The 23,341-nt window shown below is 36.8% G+C and overlaps 1 protein-coding gene across 2 annotated transcripts in view; it reads right to left on the minus strand.

The window, feature by feature from the left end:
* The window catches only part of LOC150094564 (glucocorticoid-induced transcript 1 protein-like), a 380,983-nt gene that overhangs the window by 181,532 nt on the left and 176,110 nt on the right, over positions 1-23,341 (minus strand). For both annotated transcript variants that reach the window (XM_090411946.1, XM_090411945.1), the window contains exon 4: positions 11,340-11,423. In XM_090411946.1, the coding sequence (XP_090268072.1) occupies positions 11,340-11,423 (84 nt within the window). The remainder of the gene's footprint in view (positions 1-11,339; positions 11,424-23,341) is intronic.

Raw genomic sequence — 23,341 nt, forward strand, 5'->3', positions numbered from 1 at the left:
TTGTGTGGATAGTTGGCTCTCCCGCAATGAGTCTTCAGACTTCATGGAGGCACCCATACAATAATAATATCTTTAACAACTTAACACATAAATCCAACAGTAATAACTTTAATGAATTAAAAGGTACAAATATTTCGTACTGAAAGTAACAGTACATCATCAGTGTAGAACAAACAGTTCAAGGAATGGAATACAAAGTACAGAACAACTGGTGGATTACCAATTAAATTGTTGCCACGTGCCAGAATATTAATATTAATAAAATATTATTAAATAATTCTTAAGAACTATTTCATTGATGGTTGCATAAGATGAGAATCTCCCAAACTTTTGGGAGATAGTCATTTCGATTCAAATTCGGCCAATGTAAAATGACTTCGCAACTTTCTTTAAAAAAGGTGTTCATATTTAAATATGGACACCGTTTTAAAGAAAGTTGCAAAGTCCTTTTACATCAGCCAAATTTGAATCGAAATGACCGTATCTACCAAAAGTTTGGGAGATTCTCATCTTATGCACCCATCAATGAAATAGTTTTTAAGAATTATTTAATAATATTTTACTAATATTAATCGTCTGGCACACAGCACCAATTTAACTGGTAATCCATTGACTGTTCTGTACTTTGTAGTCCATTCCTTTAACTACACTGATGATGTACTGTTACTTTCAGTACGAAATATTTGTACCTTTAATTCATTAAAGTTATTACTGTTGGTTTTATACGTGTTAAGTTATTAATTTTAATTATGCCACAGGTACCTCTAAAGATTAGAAAATAATATCTGTTATATTAATCTTTTAAGTCATCATCATCATCAAATTCCTGACATGTACCCTTAGGGGGTGTACAGGATATGATAGTACTACATGAAAAATTTACATCATTACTAACTTCCTATCTACAATTTTCCTCCAAATCAGTCTCTTACTTGTCAAGACTCCAATATTGTCATTATCAGATCTTATATTTCTATCGTCTAAGGCACAATGTACCGTATCAATCCACCTATATTTTGGTCTTCCTCTGGGTTGTTTTCCTGCCAACCTAGCAGAGAACACTTGTTTTGCTAATCTTTCCTCGCCCATTCTGTTTAAGTGACCATACCACCTGAAAATAGCTCTGCTAACGCATTCCTCTATCCCGACAACGTCAAGTTCTTTCCTAATATCCTTGTTTTTAATATGATATTGCCATTGTTGCCATCTGTTCACGCCTTTAATCTTTCTCAGGATTCTCATATCTGCAGACTCTAGTCTTTGGTCAAGTGTTTTACTTCTGACCCAGCTCTCAGATCCATAAGTTAAAACTGGTTTGAACACTGTCTTGTATACAGCTAATTTAGTGTTCCGACTAATTTCTCTCTTATTCCATATGAATTTATTCAGTTGACTTCCTACCATACCAGCTTTGTTGATTCTGTTGTCTATTTCCATATTTAATTTACCATCTTCAGTAAAAATCGTGCCTAAGTAGCTGAAATGTTTTGCTTGCTCCATGGGTTCCCCGTTCACAACAGTTGAACATTTTCAACAATTCTACCTATTTTCATTCTCTTTGTCTTTCTAATGCTGACCTTCATACCATATCTATTACAACAGTTATTCAGTTTAGTCAAGGAATCTTGCAAACTTGTAGCGGATTTATTTAGAAGTATAACATCGTCAGCATAAAGCAGAGAGCTGATATTAACATCTCCAATTCTGATATCATGTTTAATACCACTTTCCTTCATAATGTGATCCATATAGATAATGAATAACAGAGGGGATAATGTGCATCCTTGTCTCACACCAGATTTAACATTAAACCATCTTCCTGTACTTCCTTCAATTCTAACTTACAACTCAAATACAGACTAAGTATTGCTTGATATATTGCCCCATTGACACCATATAACTGTAGCTTATTGAATAGCTTCTCTCTTGACACCTTGTCATATGCCTTTTCCAGATCGACAAAACTTAAATACAATCTTTGTTATATTTCCATGCTTTCTCAACTATTTGTCATAAAGTGAAGATCTGATGCTGACAACCTCTATTTGGCCTGAATCCAGCTTGTTCTTCACCAACTTTTCTTCCAAAATTCTTCTCAACTGTTTCTCAAGTATGCTTGCATAGATCTTGCCTGGAACACTCAGTAGGGAAATACCTCTGTAATTCTCACATTCAGTTTTATTTCCCTTTTTTATATATGGGTACTATTAGAGCTCTCCTCCAATCATTGGAAATTCGTCCACCAGTCCAGGCTTTCTGAACTATGCAGTGCAGCCACTGTAAGACTTTTATACCACCATACTTCAGCATTTTTGGTCAAATATCATCTACTACTGCTGCCTTTCCAGATTTTAAGCCTTTGATGGCTTTTTCTACTTCAAGTATGGATATGTATTCCTGACTGTATGCCTGTTGAGTGTATTTTATCACTGTGCTATCACTGCTCGTTTCATTTAGCAATTTTTCGAAGTAATTACTCCATACTTCAAGGATATCTTTTTCTCCCGTTTTCATGTCACCTTTATCATCTCTAACTCCTTTTACAGCACTCTTTCCTCCATTCCTAAGCTTCTTCAACAACCTCCAGAATATTTTGCCACCTTCTTGATATTTATTTTCTATATTCTTGCCAAAGTCCTCCCATGACTTTTGTTTAGCTAGTTTTACACAGTATTTAGCTTTCTTACATTTGTCTCTGTATTCTCTAAGAGCACAAGCTGACTTATTTGCCAGGAACGTTTGATATGCTTTCTTCTTTTCCTTCACCGCCTCTTTAACTTTAACCGCAGACAAACTCACCACATGCCTCTCTGGCTAAATCAATTAGGTTTTTCTTCAAGGCTTGCTACTGAATCTCTAAAGTTTGGTTCCTGTTCTCAAACTTTTTCATTTTTTCTTCAATAATCTTTGTGTATTTTAGTCTACAGTTCATATCTGAGAGCTGCTCAACTTTTATTCGCTTTAAAACTTTCTTAAATGTTATTCTTTTCAATATAAAATTCAATTTTATCCTGCTCAAGACTAAATAGTGATCGCTTCCAATTTCAAATCCTCTGTACACTCTGGTGTCCTGCACCATGGAGAAAATATCACTATCAACAATAACATAGTCAATGAGACTTTTCTTATTCCTTGCCTCTTCTCTCCATGTGAATTTGTGCACATTTTTATGTTGGAACATGGTGTTAGTAATAACCAGTCCATGTCCTGAGCGGAAATCCAACAGGTATTTGCCATTATTATTAGCTTTGCTCTTTTCTCCAAATTTTTCCAATATATTTTTGTATGTCTCACAATCATTTCCTACTCTGCTATTTAGATCCCCAACAAGGACCAACTTTTTCTTTTTCATTGTGTCAGTTGCTTTTTCTAAAGCATCAAAAAATTCCTCCATTTCTACCTTAGTAGAACCTTCTGTGCGACCATAGACACAAATAAGTCTCATTGTCCAATTCCTCATTCTGATATTTGCTCACATCATTCTACTTGAGACTGACTGCCATTCAAGAAGATTAGCCTCATATTTTGTGTTGAATACTATGGCTACTCCTTGTTTAAGCGAGTATACTATATTAGATTAAATCTTCAAGATTTCTGAATATTATACATGTTATTTTTTCTCATATCTGCATTTTAAAAATGGCTCAACCAATGGCATCATCAATTTTTCTGCTAATTTTCATTCAAGCTTTTATCAATGATATGATTATAAATCACAAAGAGACTGTGCACACTACATTAAAGATACCAAGCAATTTTAAACCTGGTTTTACTCCATTTTTCCCAAGTAAGCAAACAGACAAAATGTCAAGTTTGTGCCTGCAATTTATCTAGCCTGGCTCCCACTGATGAGACCTCAATAAAGGTCAAAACCGGTCTGGGTAGTGGCCCCTTGCCTTTAATACAAAACATCATACATCCCCTTCTTGGAGATGTATTTTGCCATTAAGGGTAAATATTAAGATTAGTGATCAGAGCTTGCTCCACCTTTACCACGAGTTGCCTTGGTCTTGCACTACCTGTGGGATCAGCTAGTCTTGCATAAATTGCAGGCACAAACTTGACATTTTGTCTGTTTGCTTACTTGGGAAAAATGGAGTAAAACCAGGTTTATAATTGCTTGGTATCTTTAACATAACTATACCCAAGTTAAAAATACTTTCTACTTTGTGCACACTATCTTTCCTTATACCTAAGTTAGCATTAAATATTCTTCCAGTATATAAACAAATTCTGTTTGCTAATATGCAACACACATGGATTTAAGGGTTTGAACACTTTCCACTTGGCCCCTTATCATATACCATTTCAAGTTTTTTTTTTTTTTTTTTTTAATCTGTACAATAACAGCTTTATTCCAATCATTAATCAACCATCTGATGATTGCTGTTTTTTTCGAAGTAACCACTACAAACATTTATATCTTCATGTATTTCAAGATGAATAACATCTTGTAGTTCAAATTATGGTTTATATTTATGGTTTATAACGGCTTTTCTACTTCTAATGCTGTCAATTCCTCTTTCCTCTTGGATATTTTTTAATCACAATTTATTACCTGTTCAGTCGTTTTTCAAAATTAAGATCCTCTGTCCATAATACATAACTCTGAAATGGCATTCATCTTCATTTGCCCATAGAACCAGTTCATTCACACTGGCCTGCAAAGTGTGTGTCAGAAATTTCCTTTATCACTGTATCTAACTTTGCATCAACAGCAAATAATTGTGCATTACAAGATCAACCCCAATATCATTAATGTTCAAGTTAGACAACAATGGCTAAAGATCAGAAGTGTTATTTAAGTAGTCATCCTCCTTTTACATAATACAAGCACTTAACATCAAATCCATTCAAGAGCAATGCACCCTGTAAGTTCAATTCTTTCTCCCATTAATATACTGTATACCACTTCTTATAGTCTGTGAAATCAATCATCAGAGCAATCTTCCTAGTTCATGGAAATACCAACTAGCCCACTAACTGTTAGATTACCTTCATCATCCTGATTATTGAGGGCCTGTTTTATTCTTTACTGCCAGTATGAGTGATATCCTTCAAGAGCATGCCCAATAGATTTAGAGACCCAGTCTCTCCTCCATTTCAAGGGTAAGTAAATTAAATGGTGGTAATGCAGGCTGGCCAGCAGATAGTACACAGGCCTGAACCTGTCAGTAATGAGCAGAAGACTTCCTGGTCAACTGAAGCACAATCCTACTGCTGCATAATCTACCAGATTGTACCTGGAAAGGGAGTCCGAGCAGTGGTATGTGGGAGAAATCCACACTATGGAATGGAATGAAATTGGTCGCTCTCTGTATAGGTGTCATGTTCATGAGAGTATCTCCTCCCATTGCATGTCCTCACTCTTTCCTTTCGTCTAATAATAAATCAAAAATGAAACAAACAATGATGGCAACAATGCAAACTAAATCTTTCCCAACAACAATTCACAGAAAACAAATCAATGCAAACGACATTACAAACACAGCAGGATCCATACAAAAAAAAAAAAAGATAATTTTCACATCCGTATCTCCTCCCATTGCATGTCCTCACTCTTTCCTTTCATCTAATAATAAATCAAAAATGAAACTAACAATGATGGCAACATTGCAAACTAAATCTTTCCCAACAACAATTCGCAGAAAACAAATCAATGCAAACGACATTACAAACACAGCAGGATCCATACAAAAAAAAAGATAATTTTCACATCCGCTTGACAAACTTCTGTGGCATAAACTCCAACATAAATGACATTTATCACCACTTACAGACAACCAAACCAGACATCCTTCTCTCAACAGAAATCCAAATTGAAGCTACATTAACCACAATTCACCTTCAGTGCCCAAATTATACTCTTCTTCATTTCACCATAAGGGTTGCAAAATGAATGGCATATGTGCCTCTGTACATTCTGACAATGCTTGCAAAAGAATGCTAAATTTAGAATACCCTGATTTGACCTATGAAGGTTTACTTGTCCCACTTAGTAATATTCATCTATTGCATTTACTGCTCTCCAAACTTGAAAAAACTCTCAGATTTCTACATCTTTCTCTCCACAAAACTCACCCATCTTCAATCCAGCTATCCAAATAGCGAAGTCATCTTCCTAGGTGACCCGAATGTCCACAACTCCAAATGGCTCCCCTTCTCAAACACTACTGATCGAGCTGGATGTGATGTAGAAGTTTTCTCATAAGCAATGATCTAATGCAAATCATACACCAACCTATCTAAATTCCTGATAATCCCCTCAACTTTCCTAACACCCTTGATTTTTTTTATTTACTAGTTCTACTTTCAGATGCTGTAGAGGTCACCTCTTCTCTTGGCAACTCAGACCACAATCTTGTGCGTTTCCAATCTCACAGAATGACCCTCCTCTGACCACACCCAACCTCATGTCCTTTTGCCCTACAAATGTACCTACCTAGTGGAACTACTTTCAGAACTACTACTCTTCCTTTCCATGTCATGACTATTACTTCCAAAGTTATGATCGAGACACCTGCACTGAGTGAGTCACAGAAATCATCCACACTGGCATGAAGGCCTTCATCCCTCATTCCATCCAAATTCCCATCCATTTTCACCCCTGGTTCAACAGAAGATGTATGAGAGCTATTAAAAAATTCTGTTTATCACAGGTGGCTTACATCAAGAACCTCAGCTTCATGCTCAGCCTATGCAGAAACATGCAATAATTGTAAAACAACTATCAGCAAATCTAAATTTAACTTGCTAAAGACTAACAGCATAAAATTCGATTCTTGTCCAACCAAAAATAACACAAAAGCTATGCTTTCTGGTCCCTCACAAAAGCCATCAGATAACTTCTGCTTGCCTGCACTTTCACCTCTGTCATCCAGATGGCACCACAGTTTTCCTCTAACTCCTGCACAAATGATAAAGGCAAATCACCTCCTTCCATGCCCAACCAAGCACTGTATGCCTTTGGTGGTCTCTTGGCGAAAGAATATGAGACAACCCAGGACACTACTAAGTATTCTGGTCATGATGGCATCTCTCCTATTGTACTTCAGAGTTAACACCTGTCCTCTATTGTTTGTTCAATTTTCCATACTCAGTTGGCACCTATGCCATCAAATGGAAGCAAGCATATATCCAAATGCATTCCAAAAAAGAAAGACAAATACAGAGTACTTTATAAGTAAATGCAAATGGAGAGAAAAGTCTATCCAACTGTCAAACTACTATCATATCAATCATCTCCAAATAATGGAAAAAGTAATGAACGGGTAACGTTTTCACTACACAGAAGCTTAATAGTTAATAAGCACCCACCAATATGGGTTTCACCAATCCAGATCCACAAATGATCTGATAACCCACATCGCCCACCACTGGATATATATACCACCTGCCTTTTCTCTTGCAAAAGGGATCTCAGTAACACACACACACACACACTGTAAAATCTCTCATGTATGTGACTTTGTAACTTGTTTTTACATGTTTTTTATTTAGGCGAATGAACTTAGAGTAATATTAATTATTTGACTGAGATAATCTTTTCTGTAATAATATTGTATTGAACCTTTGTAAAAATAATGTGGTGCATCATGTATGGCTATTAAGTAATGTTTAATTAGTACCTCCAATGCTAAAATCAGTGAAGAATTCTGAGAATTGCTATAGATGGAAATTTCCAAGGATCCGTGAAGAATGAAATCATCATGTCTAAAGGTAAATACATGACTATAGTTGCCATGAATAAAGAATTATAAAGATGCGCCAAGAATGACGTCACCATGTCCGAAGGAAAATACATGACCAATTTCGAGAGATGTGCGCATGCACACAACGGAAGTCAGGGCCTATATAAGGCAACTTGTGGGAAGGAAGTTTGTCTTAGGGTTTTCTAAGCTTTCTCTTACCTGGGGCCACCATCACACAAGATTCGTTGTAGGAAATTGAAAGAGAAGACTCGTTTTGTCTTAGTATTTTTTCGGGCCTTCTCTTACCATCATGCCAAGTTCGCTGTCGGAAATCTAAACAGAAGTGTCGAGGGTTCCGAGTCTTCTACCTGGTTACATCGGTATGAAAGAAATATTGGGTCGTTCGTCTCGGAGGAAAGAAGCTGTACATCGCAGCCATGTTAAGGGTCCTATAAAGGCAATGCATAGTCGACAACCCTGACAAGGAAGAATTTTAGCAGAAAAACAGGAACATGTCAGCAAGTGGAAAGAAAGACAAGAAGAAGAATTACATGTAAAGGTTTAATGTGAAAGACTGTCTGCTGAACAAGAACCATAAGTAGTTGTAATACTGAACAAGAATGTATGTCAAGCGTCTATGCTTATGAGATAATGTATATTAATGATGAATTAGACTTAACCAAGGTATGTCATCTATTCAGTTAATATCATGCTAGACTGAGAATTAGCTTAGAACTAAGATTAGAATAGAAAAGAATTGAGACTAGCAAGGAAATTCTAATGACATTGTGTATATATGTGAATGTAACTCATTCTGTACATATTTCTGTTTGACTTAATTAAATGGTTTGTAAACAACACATTGGACTGATTCTGTCAATGCAATATCCTAAAAAAATTCGAACCTGCATGAGATACAAGTTTATATGATTTATATTTAAGCCACAACTAGTTTAAAGTAAGAATAATATAATCAAGGAATATAAACAATATCTGCTTAGTCTTTGATTTAAGATCTTATATTCTCATTCTCAATATATAGTCTAAATGGCGCATTTGTTAAAACAAATAAATTTGTTAGACTACAGAGCGTGAAAAATAAGATATAGTAGAAATAATAAATGGTGGCAGTCGATAATTAAGGTAGCCGACCATTCTCTTACCAAGGGCCACCATCACACAAGATTCATTGTTGGGAATTGAAAGAAAAGAGTCGTTTTGTCTTAGTATTTTTTCAGGCCTTCTCTTACCTGAGTCTTACCATCATGCCAAGTTTGCTGTCGGAAATCTAAAGAGAAGTGGCTAAAGTTACCTCTAGCCTCTCCTGGCACAAACATCACTTTAATAACTTCCTCAGTCTCTTAAAAAACTAGTCATTCTATTATGCTCAAGAAGTTATTTTACACCCATTCAGATACGACGGCGGTCTGAAAGGTTCTCGGCCTAACGATGAAAAAACGAATTTATAATTTCAAAATTAATTTTATTTTTCAACATAATCTCTCTTAAGACTAATACATTTATTCCAGCGATGCTCCAGGGCCATTATCTCATCCCTGTAGTGGTTCTCAGTAAGATATCTGCAAAATACCCCTCTACATTTGCAAAAGATTTGAAGAAAAACGCTGACCAGCACGGAAGAGTTTGTTTTGGGAAGAGACAGAAGTCAGAGGGAGCCAAATCTGGAGAATATAGTGGATGTTCCAACAATTCATAGTGCCTTAGATCCCTTAATTTTCCCATTGCCAAAACACCTTTATGGGCAGGTACATTGTCCTTATGAAAGATGATTTTTTTTCTTCAGCAAACTGGGTCTTTTCTCACGAATATTTTCGTCTGGTCTGGTTAAAAGATCGGAATAATATTCCCCGGTTATTGTTTTACCCTTTTCAAGATAATTAATAAACAAAATGCCTTTAGCATCCCAAAACACCGATGTCATGACCTTTCCTGCTGATAGATCCGAATTTGTCTTCTTTGGTGCTGAACAATCGGCTTCTGTCCACTGTTTTGATTGCCGTTTAGATTCTGGTGTGTAATGGTGAATCCAAGTCTCATCCATAGTAATAAATCAACACACAAAATCAATTTTATTCTTGTTAAAATGCTCCAAGCACTGTTCAGAGATTTTCATGCAGGTGCATTTTTGATCTGCTGTGAGCAAGTGTGGCACCCATCTTATGCAAAGCTTTTTCATATGCAATTCTTCATGCAAAATATATCCTACACGTTCTTTTGAAATGCCCATAGCCTCAGCAATTTCACACATTCTGACTCGCTGCTGGTCATCCAGCACCATATATTCACATGATCAATGATTTCTGGTGTTGTTACACATTTTGGACGTCCTTCACGTGGATCATCTTCAAGGCTGGTATGGCCACGTTTAAACTCGGCAGCCCATTCCTTAATTATTGAAAACGAAGAAGAAGAGTGCCCATAAACTTCGAATGAATTTCTTTTGGCATTAAACCTTCTTTTACAATGAATTCTATAACCGCACGATATTCATTTTATCCATTTCAAGGGATACAGACAACACTTTTGTTTCAGACAGCTATATAAAACAAACTACTTGATAGAATGAATTGCAATTTCACATGGATACTTATGACAGATGTACCAACTTAGAAAGAAAGAAAAAAAAAAAAAAAAAAAAAAAAAAAAAAAAAAATCTTGCGAGTAGTGTTTCCATGGTCGAGGCCGAGAACTTTTCAGACCACCCTCGTACATAAATCTGAAATCTGCCCATTGTTAGAATACTGTACACACATTTGGGGTGATGCACCTAAAACCTCCCTAAAAATTCTTGATATATTCTTGAGGACAGCAATTTAGCCCATAGATGATCCTTTCTTCACAGGGTCACTTCAACCTCTATCTCACAGACTCAACAGCATTTCAGTTCTGTGTCTTTTCTACAGGTACTTCCATGGTCACTGCTCTGGTGAATTGGCAAGCATCATTCCTCCACTTACTGTTTGGCCTGTTAAAATGAGAGCAGCAGCTCCACAACATCCCTTTTCTGTACAACTGCAAACACACTGAACTTACTTCTCCTATTCATTTATTTATGTCCTCCGGAACAGTCTTTCTCATAATGTGTTTTCCAACAACTCCGACCCCAGCTGTTTAAGAAAAATGTCAACAGATGTCTTTCTCAATTCTTATCTTCACCTCACACATGACACCGATGTGCTATAGGTTCTTGTACCTCATGTGTGTGCGAGAAAGAAAGAGAGAGAAAAAAAAATAGTGTTTCATCTTACTCATGTTTGTCATGTCATACATGTCAAACTAAAGAGTTTGTCATGTATGACATGACAAACTCTTTAGCTTTTCTTTTTCACTCTCTCAAATCTTCTCATAACATATTTATCTCATTTTAAGTTATTTGTTCCAACTAAGAAAATCGCACCTTCCACTTGTTCTATCTATCTGTTTTCATATAGCCTTATTCGCATTACTAATCTGCTGTAGTTACATATGATTTTATATACCATTAGCACTATACTCTTATTTTCCATTCAGATGACAAGAATGTAATGACATTTAAGTTTAAAATATATGTATAGTTATATTTTTTGCTAATTTGTAAATTAGCAAAATATAATTACATCAGAATATAAAATATTAAAGGAATTTTACCTTCATTTCTAATTGATCACTACTACCTACTGGAGTCTTCTTCTGAATTTTTTTTCTGTCAGCTTCTTCCCATTCCTCTGGTGTCTGAAATTAAATGAATAGATATATATACAAAAGATGCATACCAAAATTCATGCATACCAAGAAGTGGATACATACCAAACTTAAATATACAAGTTTTCAATGGAAAAACTTCAAAGCCATCATTATCCACCCCCGTTATTTTAAGCAACCTATCAGGATGGCTATCATCAGTATAAGTAGTTCCTGCTGCTGTTTAAGAGAAGTTGACCTATCCCTATCTGAAAGAAAAAAAAATGACCTGTGAAATTCCATCATATAAGGGAAGTGAATGTCAGTCTACTTTCTGAGTGACAGACACAAAATCAGTGTCACAAAACCATACTAAACCTGAGGTTCTGAATCACTTAAGGATTGAAGTTGCATAATGAGAGGTAACCTTCACCTAGCCTGTCTATAAGATGTGTTTAGAACTGTCTGGGACTTTTGAATCATTGTCTAATCATCCCCTTCCTGTGAGGTTGCCCCATATATAGCCAATCACATTGTTTTCTATATTGATGCTTGAGAGGTACCTGTGCCATAATAGTTTGACTAGATTACATGTACACACACAAGGATGAAGCAATTAAGGTAATAAACTAATTATAAATATTTCAACCTGACATTTAAGGATCATCAGTGGAAGGAGGCTATACTGTATATATCAGCCATGCAAATAAAAATTGATGTCTGATAAGAATGAATGAAAAGTTGGGGGTAGGAACTTGAACAACTTCAGGTAGGCAGATGACACGGTCCTTATTGCTGAATATGAAGAAAATCTTCAAAACTTAGTCACAGAAATTTACAACAGAAGCTTAGACATGGGATTAATTATTAACCTGAAAAATAAAAATCATACTCTTTGAAGAAAACAAAGAGTATGATTATAGTGAAAGATCCAATAAATAAGAAACTAAATATAACTGTTAACCAAAAGAAAATTGAACAGGTTAAATCTCATATATATTTGGGACAAATGTTTACAGAAGGAAGAAATTCCCTTAAAGAAATAAAAAAAAAAGAACAGAGATAGCAAGAAAAGCCTTTATTGATATGAAACTGTTCTAACATCCAAAAACATTAACATAGACACAAGATTAATAAAGTCCTATATCTGGTCAAGACTTCTCTACAATAGTGAAACCTGGACTCTGAATAAAGAAGTAGAGAAAAATTAGAAGCTTTTGAAATGTGGACCATCAGAAAAATGTTGAAAATATCATGGGCAGAGAAAATTAAAAATGAAGATGTTTTAAAGTAAAAATGAAAAGAACGAAAACTTGTATATTTTGGACATCTAACTAGACAAGAAGGAATTCAGAAATTATTAAAAGGGAAACTGGACAGAAAAAGAGGGAGAGGTAGATCCAGGAGAATGTGATTTGAAGACATTAAGGTCTGGACTGGCTTGAATTACCATAAATGTTCCAGAGCAGCAAAATAAAGAAAAAAGTTCCATGATATGGTTGCCAACCTCCTTCTAGGCGATGACACTTGAAGAAGATAAGAATGAGATTTCCCTAGATTACCTAAGAACTTCTTTTCCTACCGGGATAATAGTTTGTCCCTGTTCACTATTATCCCTGGGATAATAATGAACAGATACAACAGATTATTAAAGTTTCCTTTCAGTGACACTCATGTTACAAGAATGACTGTGAACCATGAAGTAATCAATTGTCTTAAGATATTGGAGAAATTGTCTTAATAATAAGTTGCTTCTGTATGATCTTTACCTGGTTTTGGAATGGCTGTGGCAACTGGACTAAGCCATGAATACATAATAAGAAAAGGGGATCCACTAAAGATAGTGGAAGATGTTGTTAGGTCCTACTTCACTAGCATGAAAGTAAAAGTGCTCTTTTAGTTACTTCTTAACAGATGGCTGATTACACAGCTCTAGCCCATTTGGTGTGTTCTGTATCTACCCTTCACTTTCCAGATCTTATATCATATGACTTTTTCATTGGTTGCATAAATGAGTGATAATGTAAACTCAATCCATGATCATTTTTTACAGTGAGCGCCAACGTAACATTTTTGCCCAAGTACACTTTAAAAGGCATGAGATTTTGTTTGGTAGTACCTCTGAAATATATCCCATGCTCTGTCTTGATATGTTTTGGCTGCTTGGCACTCAGGGTTACACCATGGTTTTGGATACTGTGGAAATTGAAGTGATGCTTCAGAAATTGCAGTTATTACTGCCTGAACAATATAGTCAGCAGCATATATCACTGCCTCAATGATAGGTGTTTGGCTAACTGTTTCGGAATTAAATTTTGCAAGATGAGAAACAGTGTAGTCAGTTTGGTGAATATTCCATACGGACATCAATGTAGGTTCCCTAATTCATGTGAAGATGAAGTGAAAATCACAGAAAAATGATTGCTTCTGTATATGTTCTCTTCAACATCCCACAAATAAGAATATCGGGGGGGGGGAAGCAGACTAAGATCAACTGAAGAATATGAACAGGTAGAGACAACACATGGAAGAAGGTATTGTATTACATCCATTAAGGGAGAGATGGGGGGGGGGGGTCATTATTATCAAGCAAACGCTCACCTATCTCATCAATTCATGGTGGTACTATGCCATTAATGTTGTGTCCATTAGTTATCCACAAGAAGTACAGGCTAAAGTAGTTGCAATATACAATTATCAAGGTGGATAAGTCAGAACCCAGCGGTAAATAAATGGAACGTATAAAAAAATCCCACTGACAGGTGAATGGCCATCACTTACAGAACAGTGTTAAACAGGAGAAGCTGAAAAGGAATATGGGTACCTACTAGGATAGCAAATTGCACCACATGCAAGTCCATTTCCCATTCTGTCCTTAAAAATTATAGCGAAACATCTTAAGATAGAATAGAATCTTTACCAGGTTTTAAATATGTATCCTGTAGACAAACAGATAGGTTGATAATTCTGCAGAAGTACCTTGATAATATCATTGATATTCTTGTAGAGTCCACAACAGTTTCACTGTAAGAATTTTCCTATTCTTTGGAGAGGTTGAGAGCATATCTTTCTCGGGCTTGTATTTGTCAAATGAGTTTAGGAATACGGATGGCCAATATCCATCACTTCATTTGGAAAAATATTTTTCCAAATGAAGTGATGAAGATCTTGATACATCATCTGATGTGTCAAGATCATTTGTTGAGTTTAGTTTACTTCTGGTAATAATTCTTGCCATTTTCTTGACAAGGTTTCTCATTGAACAAGATCATTTTAGGAGTGGTTTCAGGAGCAAGACCATAATAGATCAGGTGATTAATGCACTCCACAGTAAAACACTCACAAGCATAAAGTTCAGGTATGCTGTAATTATCACATGGTGGAATATAGTTTGAGTTTGCTTTTGATATTATTTTCTTAACTGGCTCCTCCTAGCATAAGAGGATTTCATGCGATACTGATATCACACTTCTAGAACAGTTGTGTTTTATGAGGTGTCATCACCATAACTAGTTTTTTCCAATACTCCACCTAGTAATGCTGCTCTCGGTTTTTTTGAGTGGTGCCAATGTGATGTTTTGATAACAGCATCGATAAAAGTTTTTTTTTTTTTTTTTTTAAACTGTTTTGGGAGATCTGCCAGTCCTAAACTCTTTTGAATAAAGAAGGGTGATGTTAGCTTTTCACCTGTTGCATAGGTAATGAGAAATATGCACATCACACAGTAAATGTGGCAGCAGGGCATTGGATCCCAGTGATGTTGGTATGGAAGATATGATAGTAATATAGACTCTCAGGAAAGGTGAAATAAAGAAAACAAGAAGTATAGTAAAAGGGCAAGAAAAGACCAGTACCATCACTAAGAGGCACTCCCACCCAAACAAGTGCTGCATGTGGAGGGCTGGATAGCTGGAGCTGGCAGACTTAAAAAAAACGAAGACTGAACAGAAGCGGATGGCATATGATACAATGAAGTGAGGTCCACACAGACAGGTAAGGCATCATCTTATTAAACATTGGCTATAGTGTAATTTCATGTAAAAATTAAGTGTATTTTTAGGCCAGTTAGATTTGTGGGGTGAAAATCAAACTGGACAGGAGGATAACTCTGCTAAAACTGTATGAAGCCAGCTAACTTACCTCTAATCGAGTTAGTGTCTTCATACAGTTTCTGCATTATGTCCTCATATAGAAGACATAATGCAGAACATGAAAGTGAGTCAAACCACCAAACAAGAGTATGTTGTTGGGGGGGGGGGGGGGGGGCAATCTATTAAGTAGACTGTCCTCTTCCAGACAGTATCACATGTTCTTAGTGAGGTTTTGGTGCAACTTGCAAATGTGAGGTCTAAGGTTAGATGGAACAGATATTTATGTGCAAGGGAGAAGCAAAAAAGCTTAGATCATTTTTGGATAAAATGTTCAGAAATACATATAAACACTTCAGTTCTTTCAGGGTATTGTAAATGAAGGAAGGGGATTACTGTAGATTCCAGCACATTAGCGAATAATTAAAATTCAAAATATTTACCTTTTGAAAATCAAGTTTGCTATAGGTACTCGGTGCAAATATTAAAATCACAAGTCTCTTATTTGAGTTTCATTTCATGTAACTTTTCTGCTTACATGGTTCATCACTATACATCTGTGAAATCATCAATAATGCTTTTCACAAGAATTAGTATGATGAAATGCGTGGGGTGTGTGGGAGGTGGAAATAACATGCAATCAACTGCATGCATACTTTTCTATGTGAACAGAAGTACACAATCTATACCACATATCCCAGATACATCAATAAACAGTGTTGCCTGTCATTTCCTCTTTCTGGCAAAGTCTAATTCTGATGAACATATTTCAATCTATCAACTTAAAAATTTAATTTATAAAAAATATACCATGGGGTGCTTAGGGTCAAAGCTGTATAACTGAGAGGAGACCTCCACATAGCCTTTAAAGGAATGCGGAGAACTGACCAGGGCTTCTGACCTAATGTCCAATCCTCATCTTCTCGTGGTGCACCCTGTTGGGTATCTACCTGAATACTGAACGAACGAGGATGGGCTGACAATTTGAGATTTAGCCGACCAAATTGTATTCTTATTGGTTTAAACCAAAATAAAAAAATAATGGTAAAACACGAGAAAATTTCATGCCGGCTGGGGCATCGCCCGGTTAAACAAGGCCCCCATTGTTTTCACCAACAGCAAAAAGTCAGTTACTGGAACAAATCTGAAAACACACCTCAACTCAACATCACCAGAGTTAAAGATTGGCACTATCAACGTATGCTTTGCGGAGTGCGGTCGGAGTATGGTTAGATGATAATAAAGGAGTGAATGTGTGTAGAAAATGTAAGAAGAATGAGGAATTAAAGTGTATTTCAGGTCGTGAGTGTGATATTTTTTGTCAAACTTCAGAATGAAGAAAATAGTGATATGACAAGAAATGGCAAGATTGTACCAGAGAACTGTGAGGGCGTGAATGTAGAAAGTGTGAATGATGGTATTAATTCAGAGCAAATTAATGGTTTTACAGAGAATAAAAAAGATGAGATAGATGCAATGAGTGAGATCGTGTTGTTGAGCGGAGCGATACAAAGGGCAAAGCGGCAGCTAGAGCGTATGAACAAAAGTCGACTTGAGTGTACCAGCCAATAATAAAAAGTATGATAGGAAAAATAAGCGTATGAGTGTGAACATAAACAAAATGAAGGAGAGAGTACTGTATGGAGACTCATTAGTATGAGGTGTGTTAGTAGAGGATTTGACAAAATCGTACCAACCTAGTGCGACCATAAAGGATGTAACTGAGTCTATTAGAGAGCAAAAGGAAAGGGTGAAAGAATTGATTGTTGTGGCAGGTACGAATGATTTGAAAGGAGATAAAATGGAAATGATAGAGGACCTGAATGAATTGTTTGAGGTAGCAAAAGAAAAGAGTGAGAGAGTTAGGATGATTAGTCTTTGCCGCGGTAGGACAGTGAAGTGTTTAAAAGGAGGGCCATAATTGCAAATGACTTTATGCATGGGTTATGTCAGGTTATGAAAGGACGGCTTGCATTTGAATGGATTTGGTGTAAGGAGACTTGAAAAAGTGTTGCTGAATGTAGTGGATGTGCAAAATCAGGGAAACTAGATTTATTAAGGGGGGGGGGGGAGTAGATATACAGACCTTAGGGAGGCAGTTGAACGTATGAATGAGTATAATATGCCCGAGCAAATAAGGACAACAAATCAGAATGAGATAGTTAATATAAAGCATCAAGGTAGGGATGGGACTAATGGGGGTCTTAAATTCATGTACACTAATGCTAGGAGTATTAGGAACAAGAAGGAAGAGTTTGTGGCCATGGTTGGCACTTCCAGACCACAGGTTATTGGTATTAGTGAAACATGGCTGACTGTAGATGATACAGCTAGTGGGATTGAATGTGATGGATATAGTGTGTTCAGGAATGACAGGGAGAATAAAATGGGGGAGGAGTATTGTTGATGATAGCTGATGAGCTGCAGCCAAGGAGAATAGAAGTTGAATTGCAGGATAGAGAAAAGAGCACATTTGAGGCCATTTGGTGCGAGATTGTGGCTAGCAGAAAAAAATATACAATTCAGTGCTGCTATACACCAGGTGATGGAAAAGATGGTGGAGATGGTATGCACAAGCGAATAGAAGAAATGAGTGGAAGAAAGGTAATTATTATGGGAGATTTCAACTATGGTCGCATTGATTGGAGTGAGGAGAGAACAAACGGGAGGAAGGAATTGCATTTTATGCAGTTATTAAGGGATAACTATCTGCGACAGCATGTAATGGAAAATACTAGGGGTCAGAGAGTGCTTGACCTAGAAATTACATCTGAGGATTTGGCTGTAACAAATATGACCACATTGCCACCAAGAGTGATCATAGGGTCTTGACTTGGGAGGTGGCTAAAGGTGTGGAATTTACAATTAAGACAGGGTACATGTGGAATTATCGGGCTGGTAAGTATGACAAGCATAGCAGTTTGATTGGTTCAGTGCCATGGCATGTACAACTGCAAGAACTAGAAGTTGATAGTGCATGGGAGTCAGTTAAGAAATGTGTGCATGAAGCAATGGCTGACTGTATACCTAGAGTCCGAATAATAAATCAAGTAGGGGTTAAATGGATGAATAATACCATTAAGCTTGAGCTGCAAAAAAAGAAACAACTATGGAGGGAATTTAAGGAGAAAGGTGACGGGCAGGTAGATGAACGGTATAAAGCGCAGGCCAGAAGGGTAATGTGTGTGTGGTAAGAAAAGCAAAAAAGGATTACGAAAGAACATTGGCCATGCAAGCTAAAGAGAATCCTAAACAGTTTTTTCGATATGTTGCAAGTAAAAGGAAAAATGTACATGGCAGAATGATTTTAAAGAATGCCGATGGTAGGGAGGTAACTGAATCAGTTGATATAGTTGAGTTACTGAGTGAGCACTTTGCAAGAATATATCATCCAGGTAGTGACATTGCAGAAATGAATGAACCAGTAGATTATACGGGAATTGTGGTGAATAGGCTATTGCATAACCTCAATGTCAATACATCTGTGAGATTGGATGGTATACCAGCTCGTGTCGTACGAGAAGCAGCTAAAGAATTGTCAGTACCCTTGACCATTTTGTTTAATTTGAGTCTCGGGTCTGGGTTAGCCCCGAGGGGGTGGAAAGAGGGGAAAATAGTTCCATTGCATAAAGGTGGTTCCAAGACTGCTGTTGTAAATTACCGACCGATTAGCATATCAGGAATCGTTGTCAAGGTCTTAGAGAAATTAGTATAAAAGAATACAGGATTGGATAGATGAAAATGGGATATTGTATGGGGGACAATATGGTTTTGTGAAGGGTAGATCATGTCTCAGTAACTTGCTCAAGTTTTATAACACAGTGACAACTGAATTGGATAAGGGTAATGGGTTTACAGTAATTCTACTGGACCTAGCCAAGGCCTTTGACAGGATACCACATGGAACCCTAATCAGTAATTTGGAGCAGATGGGGATGGATATAGGGTTGGTGAGATGGACAGGACAGTGGTTGATGGAGAGATACCAGAGAGTGGTTTATTCAGGAGTGGAGTCCAAAAGATGGCTTGTGACTAGTGGTGTGCCGCAGGGCTCTGTTCTTGGACCACTACTTTTCAATTTGTTCATCAATGATATAGGAAAGGATCTGAGAGGAAGTGTTCACGTTTGCTGATGATGCAAAGTTGGGTAGAGCAATTGTGAGTGCACAGGATGTCAAAATCTTATAGGATGATTTGGATAGTTTGGAGGACTGGGCAAGGAAAAATGGATGTCAATTTAATGTGGCAAAGTGTAAGGTTATGTATTTTGGGGTGAAAAGAATAGCATCAGTATATCACATTGGTGGAACCATACTCCAGGAGATTGATGAGGCCAGAAATTTGGGAGTATTGGTGGATAGGGAATTGAAGTTTAGGGCACACTGCAAAAGTAGCTAAATCAGCTCATCAAATCACTTAGCTTCTGAAAAATACTTTAAAATGCAGAGACAAACAAGTTATTATTCCTCTGTATCGAGCCTTGATAAGACCACTGTGCCCAGTTATGGGCACTAGGGTTTCTTCGTGATGGGGAGGAAGTGGAGAGGATCCAGAGACAAGTGACCAAGATGATAGCAGGTCTGAGGAATGAACCTTACGAGAATAGGTTGAAGATTTGTGGGTTGCAAAAATTGGTCAATAGGCGGAAAAGGGGTGATATGATTGAGACATTCAAATTACTGAAGGGTTTCTATAAGATTAATCCAGAAGATATTTTTGAAAATAGGACTGGTGGTGGGAGGACTAAGGGAAATGCATGGAAGCTGGGCAAGAATGTGATTGACAAGGGTGTTAGAGCTAGGTTTTTTACTTGAAGAGTGGTGAATGAGTGGAATAAGGTGCCAGAGTCTGTTGTGGGTGCTACGACCATGAATGAGTTCAAGGCAAGGTATGACAGATACTGTGTGAATGTCGAATAGTTGTTCTTAACATGATGTTAGGACATCCCTCGATGACTCTGTCGACTCCTCGGAATTGCCCGGAATAATAATAATAAGCCTGAATGGCAAAAAAATGGAGCTGGCTGAGGAATTAGATAAGTACGAGATCGACATAACAGGATTGACTGAAAGAAAAAAGACAAAAACTGGTGAGATCTTTTTAAGCAATAAATATAAAATGTTATATTCAGCCAATGACAATCAAGGAAAAGAAGGAGAAGCCATAGTATTCAACACAAAATACGAGGCTAATCTTCTTGAATTGCAGGCAGTCTCAAGTAGAGTGATGTGGGCAAATTTCAGAATGGAGAACTGGGCAATGAGACTTATTTGTGCCTATGGTCCCACAGAAGGCTCTACTAAGGTAGAAGTGTAGGAATTTTTTTTTGAGTCTTTAGAGAAAGCAACTGACACAATGAAAAAGGAAAAATTGGTCCTTGTTGGGGATCTAAATAGCACAGTAGGAAATGATTGTCAGACATATAAAAATATTTGAAAATTTGGAGAAAAGAGCAAAGCTAATAATAATGGCAAATATCTGTTGTTGTTTTTTTCTGCTCAGCACTGGTTATTACTAACACCATGTTCCAACATAAAAATGTGCACAAATTCACATGGAGAGAAGAGGCAAGGAATAAGAAAAGTCTCATTGACTATGTTATTGTTGATAGTGATGTTTTCTCCCTGGTGCACGACACCAGAGTGTACAGAGGATTTGAAATTGGAAGTGATCACTATTTAGTCTTGAGTAGGATAAAATTGAATTTCATATCAAAAAGAATGACATGTAAGAAAGTTTTAAAGTGAATAAAAGTTGAGCAGCTCTCAAATGTAAACAGTAGACTAAAATGAAAGAGTTTGAGAACAGGAACCAAACCTTAGAGATTCAGTGGCAAGCCTTGAAGAAAACCCTGATTGATTCAGCCAGAAAGGCATGTGGGGAGGTTGTCTGCACAACCTCCCCGCATGCCTCTGGAAAAGAAGAAAAAGAAGAAAGCATATCAAAAGTTCCTTGTAAATAAATCAGCCTGTGCTCTTAGAGAATACAGAGACAAATGTAGGAAAGCTAAACACTTTGTAAAACTAGCTAAACAAAAGTCATGGGAGGACGTTGACAAGAACATAGAAAATAAATATCAAGGTAGCAAAATATTCTGGAGGTTGTTGAAAAAGCTTAGAAATGGAGGAAAGAGTGCTGTAAAAGGAGTTAGAGATGATAAATGTGACAGGAAAACGGGAGAAAAAAATATCCTTGAAGTATGGAATAATTACTTCAAAAAACTGCTAAATGAAACAAGCAGTGATGACAGCACAGTGGTAAACAACACTGACCAGGCATGCAGTGAGGAATACATATCCATACTTGAAGTAGAAAAAGCCATCAAAGGCTTGAAATGTGGAAAGGCAGCAAGAGTAGATGATATTCAACCAGAAATGCTTAAGTATGGTGGTATAAAAGTCTTAAAGTGGTTGTACTGCATAGTTCAGAAGACCAGGACAAAGAGGCAAATTCCCGATGATTGGAGTAGAGCTCTCATAGTACCCATATATAAAAAGGGAAATAAACTGAATGTGAGAATTACAGCGGTATTTCCCTACTGAATGTTCCTGGTAAGATTTATGCCAGTATACTTCAGAAATGGTTCAGAAGAATTGTGGAAGAAAAGCTTGGTGAAGAACAAGCTGGATTCAGGCCAAATGGCCTGAATCCAGCTTGTTCTTAATAGAGGCTGTCAGGATCAGATCTTCACTATACGACAAACAGTGGAGAAATCATGGGAATATAACAAGATCTGTATTTAAGTTTTGTCGATCTGGAAAAGGCATATGACAAGGTGCCAAGAGAGAAGCTATTCAATACGCTACAGTTATATGGTGTCAATGGGACATTATATCAAGCAATACTTAGTCTGTATTTGAGTTGTAAATCAGCAGTTAGAATTGAAGTACAGGAAGAAAGATATTTTAATGTTAAATCTGGTGTGAGACAAGGATGTACATTATCCCCTCTGTTATTCATTATCTATATGGATCACATTATGAAGGAAAGTGGTATTAAACATGATATCAAAATTAGAGATGTTTATGTCAGCTCTTTGCTTTATGTGGATGATCGTATACTTCTAAATAAATCTGCTACAAGTCTGCAAGCTTCCCTGACTAAATTGAATAACTGTTGTAATAGATATGGTACCAAGGTCAGCATTTGAAAGACAAAGACAACGAAAATAGGTAGAATTGTTGAAAATGTCAACTGTGTTGTGAATGGAGAACCTGTGGAACAAGTAAAACATTTCAGCTACTTAAGCACGATTTTTAGTGAAGATGGTAAATTAAATATTGAAATCATCATGAAATTCCTGACATGTACCCTCAAGGGGTACATGTCAGGAATATGGAAATAGACAACAGAATCAACAAAGATGGTATGGTAGGAAGTCAATTGAATAAATTCATATGGAATAAGTGAGAAATTAATCGGAACACTAAATTAGTATACAAGACAGTGTGTAAACCAATTTTATCTTGTGGATATGAAACCTGGATCAGAAGTAAAACACTTGACCTTTGGTCAATTGTTTTACTTTTTAAAAACAAGGATATTAGGAAAAAACTTGACGTTGTCAGCATCCAGGAATGCGTTAGCAGAGCTAATCTCAGGTGGTATGGTCACTTAAACAGAATGGATGAGGAAAGATTAGCAAAACAAGTGTTCTCTGTCAGGTTGGCAGGAAAACGACCCAGAGGAAGACCAAGATATAGGTGGAGTGATACGGTACAATGTGCCTTAGATGATAGAAATATAAGGTCTGATAATGTTGGAGTCTTGACAAATAACAGACTGATTTGGAAGAAAATTGTAGATAGGAAGTTAGTAATGATGTAAATTTTTCACGTAGTACTATCATATCCTGTACATCCCCTTGAGGATACATGGCAG

This window comes from Typopeltis vanoorti, chromosome 22 (assembly GCF_054136105.1).
Source record: "Typopeltis vanoorti isolate ZY-2024b chromosome 22, IOZ_Tvanoo_1.0, whole genome shotgun sequence".
Taxonomy (NCBI): Eukaryota; Metazoa; Arthropoda; class Arachnida; order Uropygi; family Thelyphonidae; genus Typopeltis; species Typopeltis vanoorti.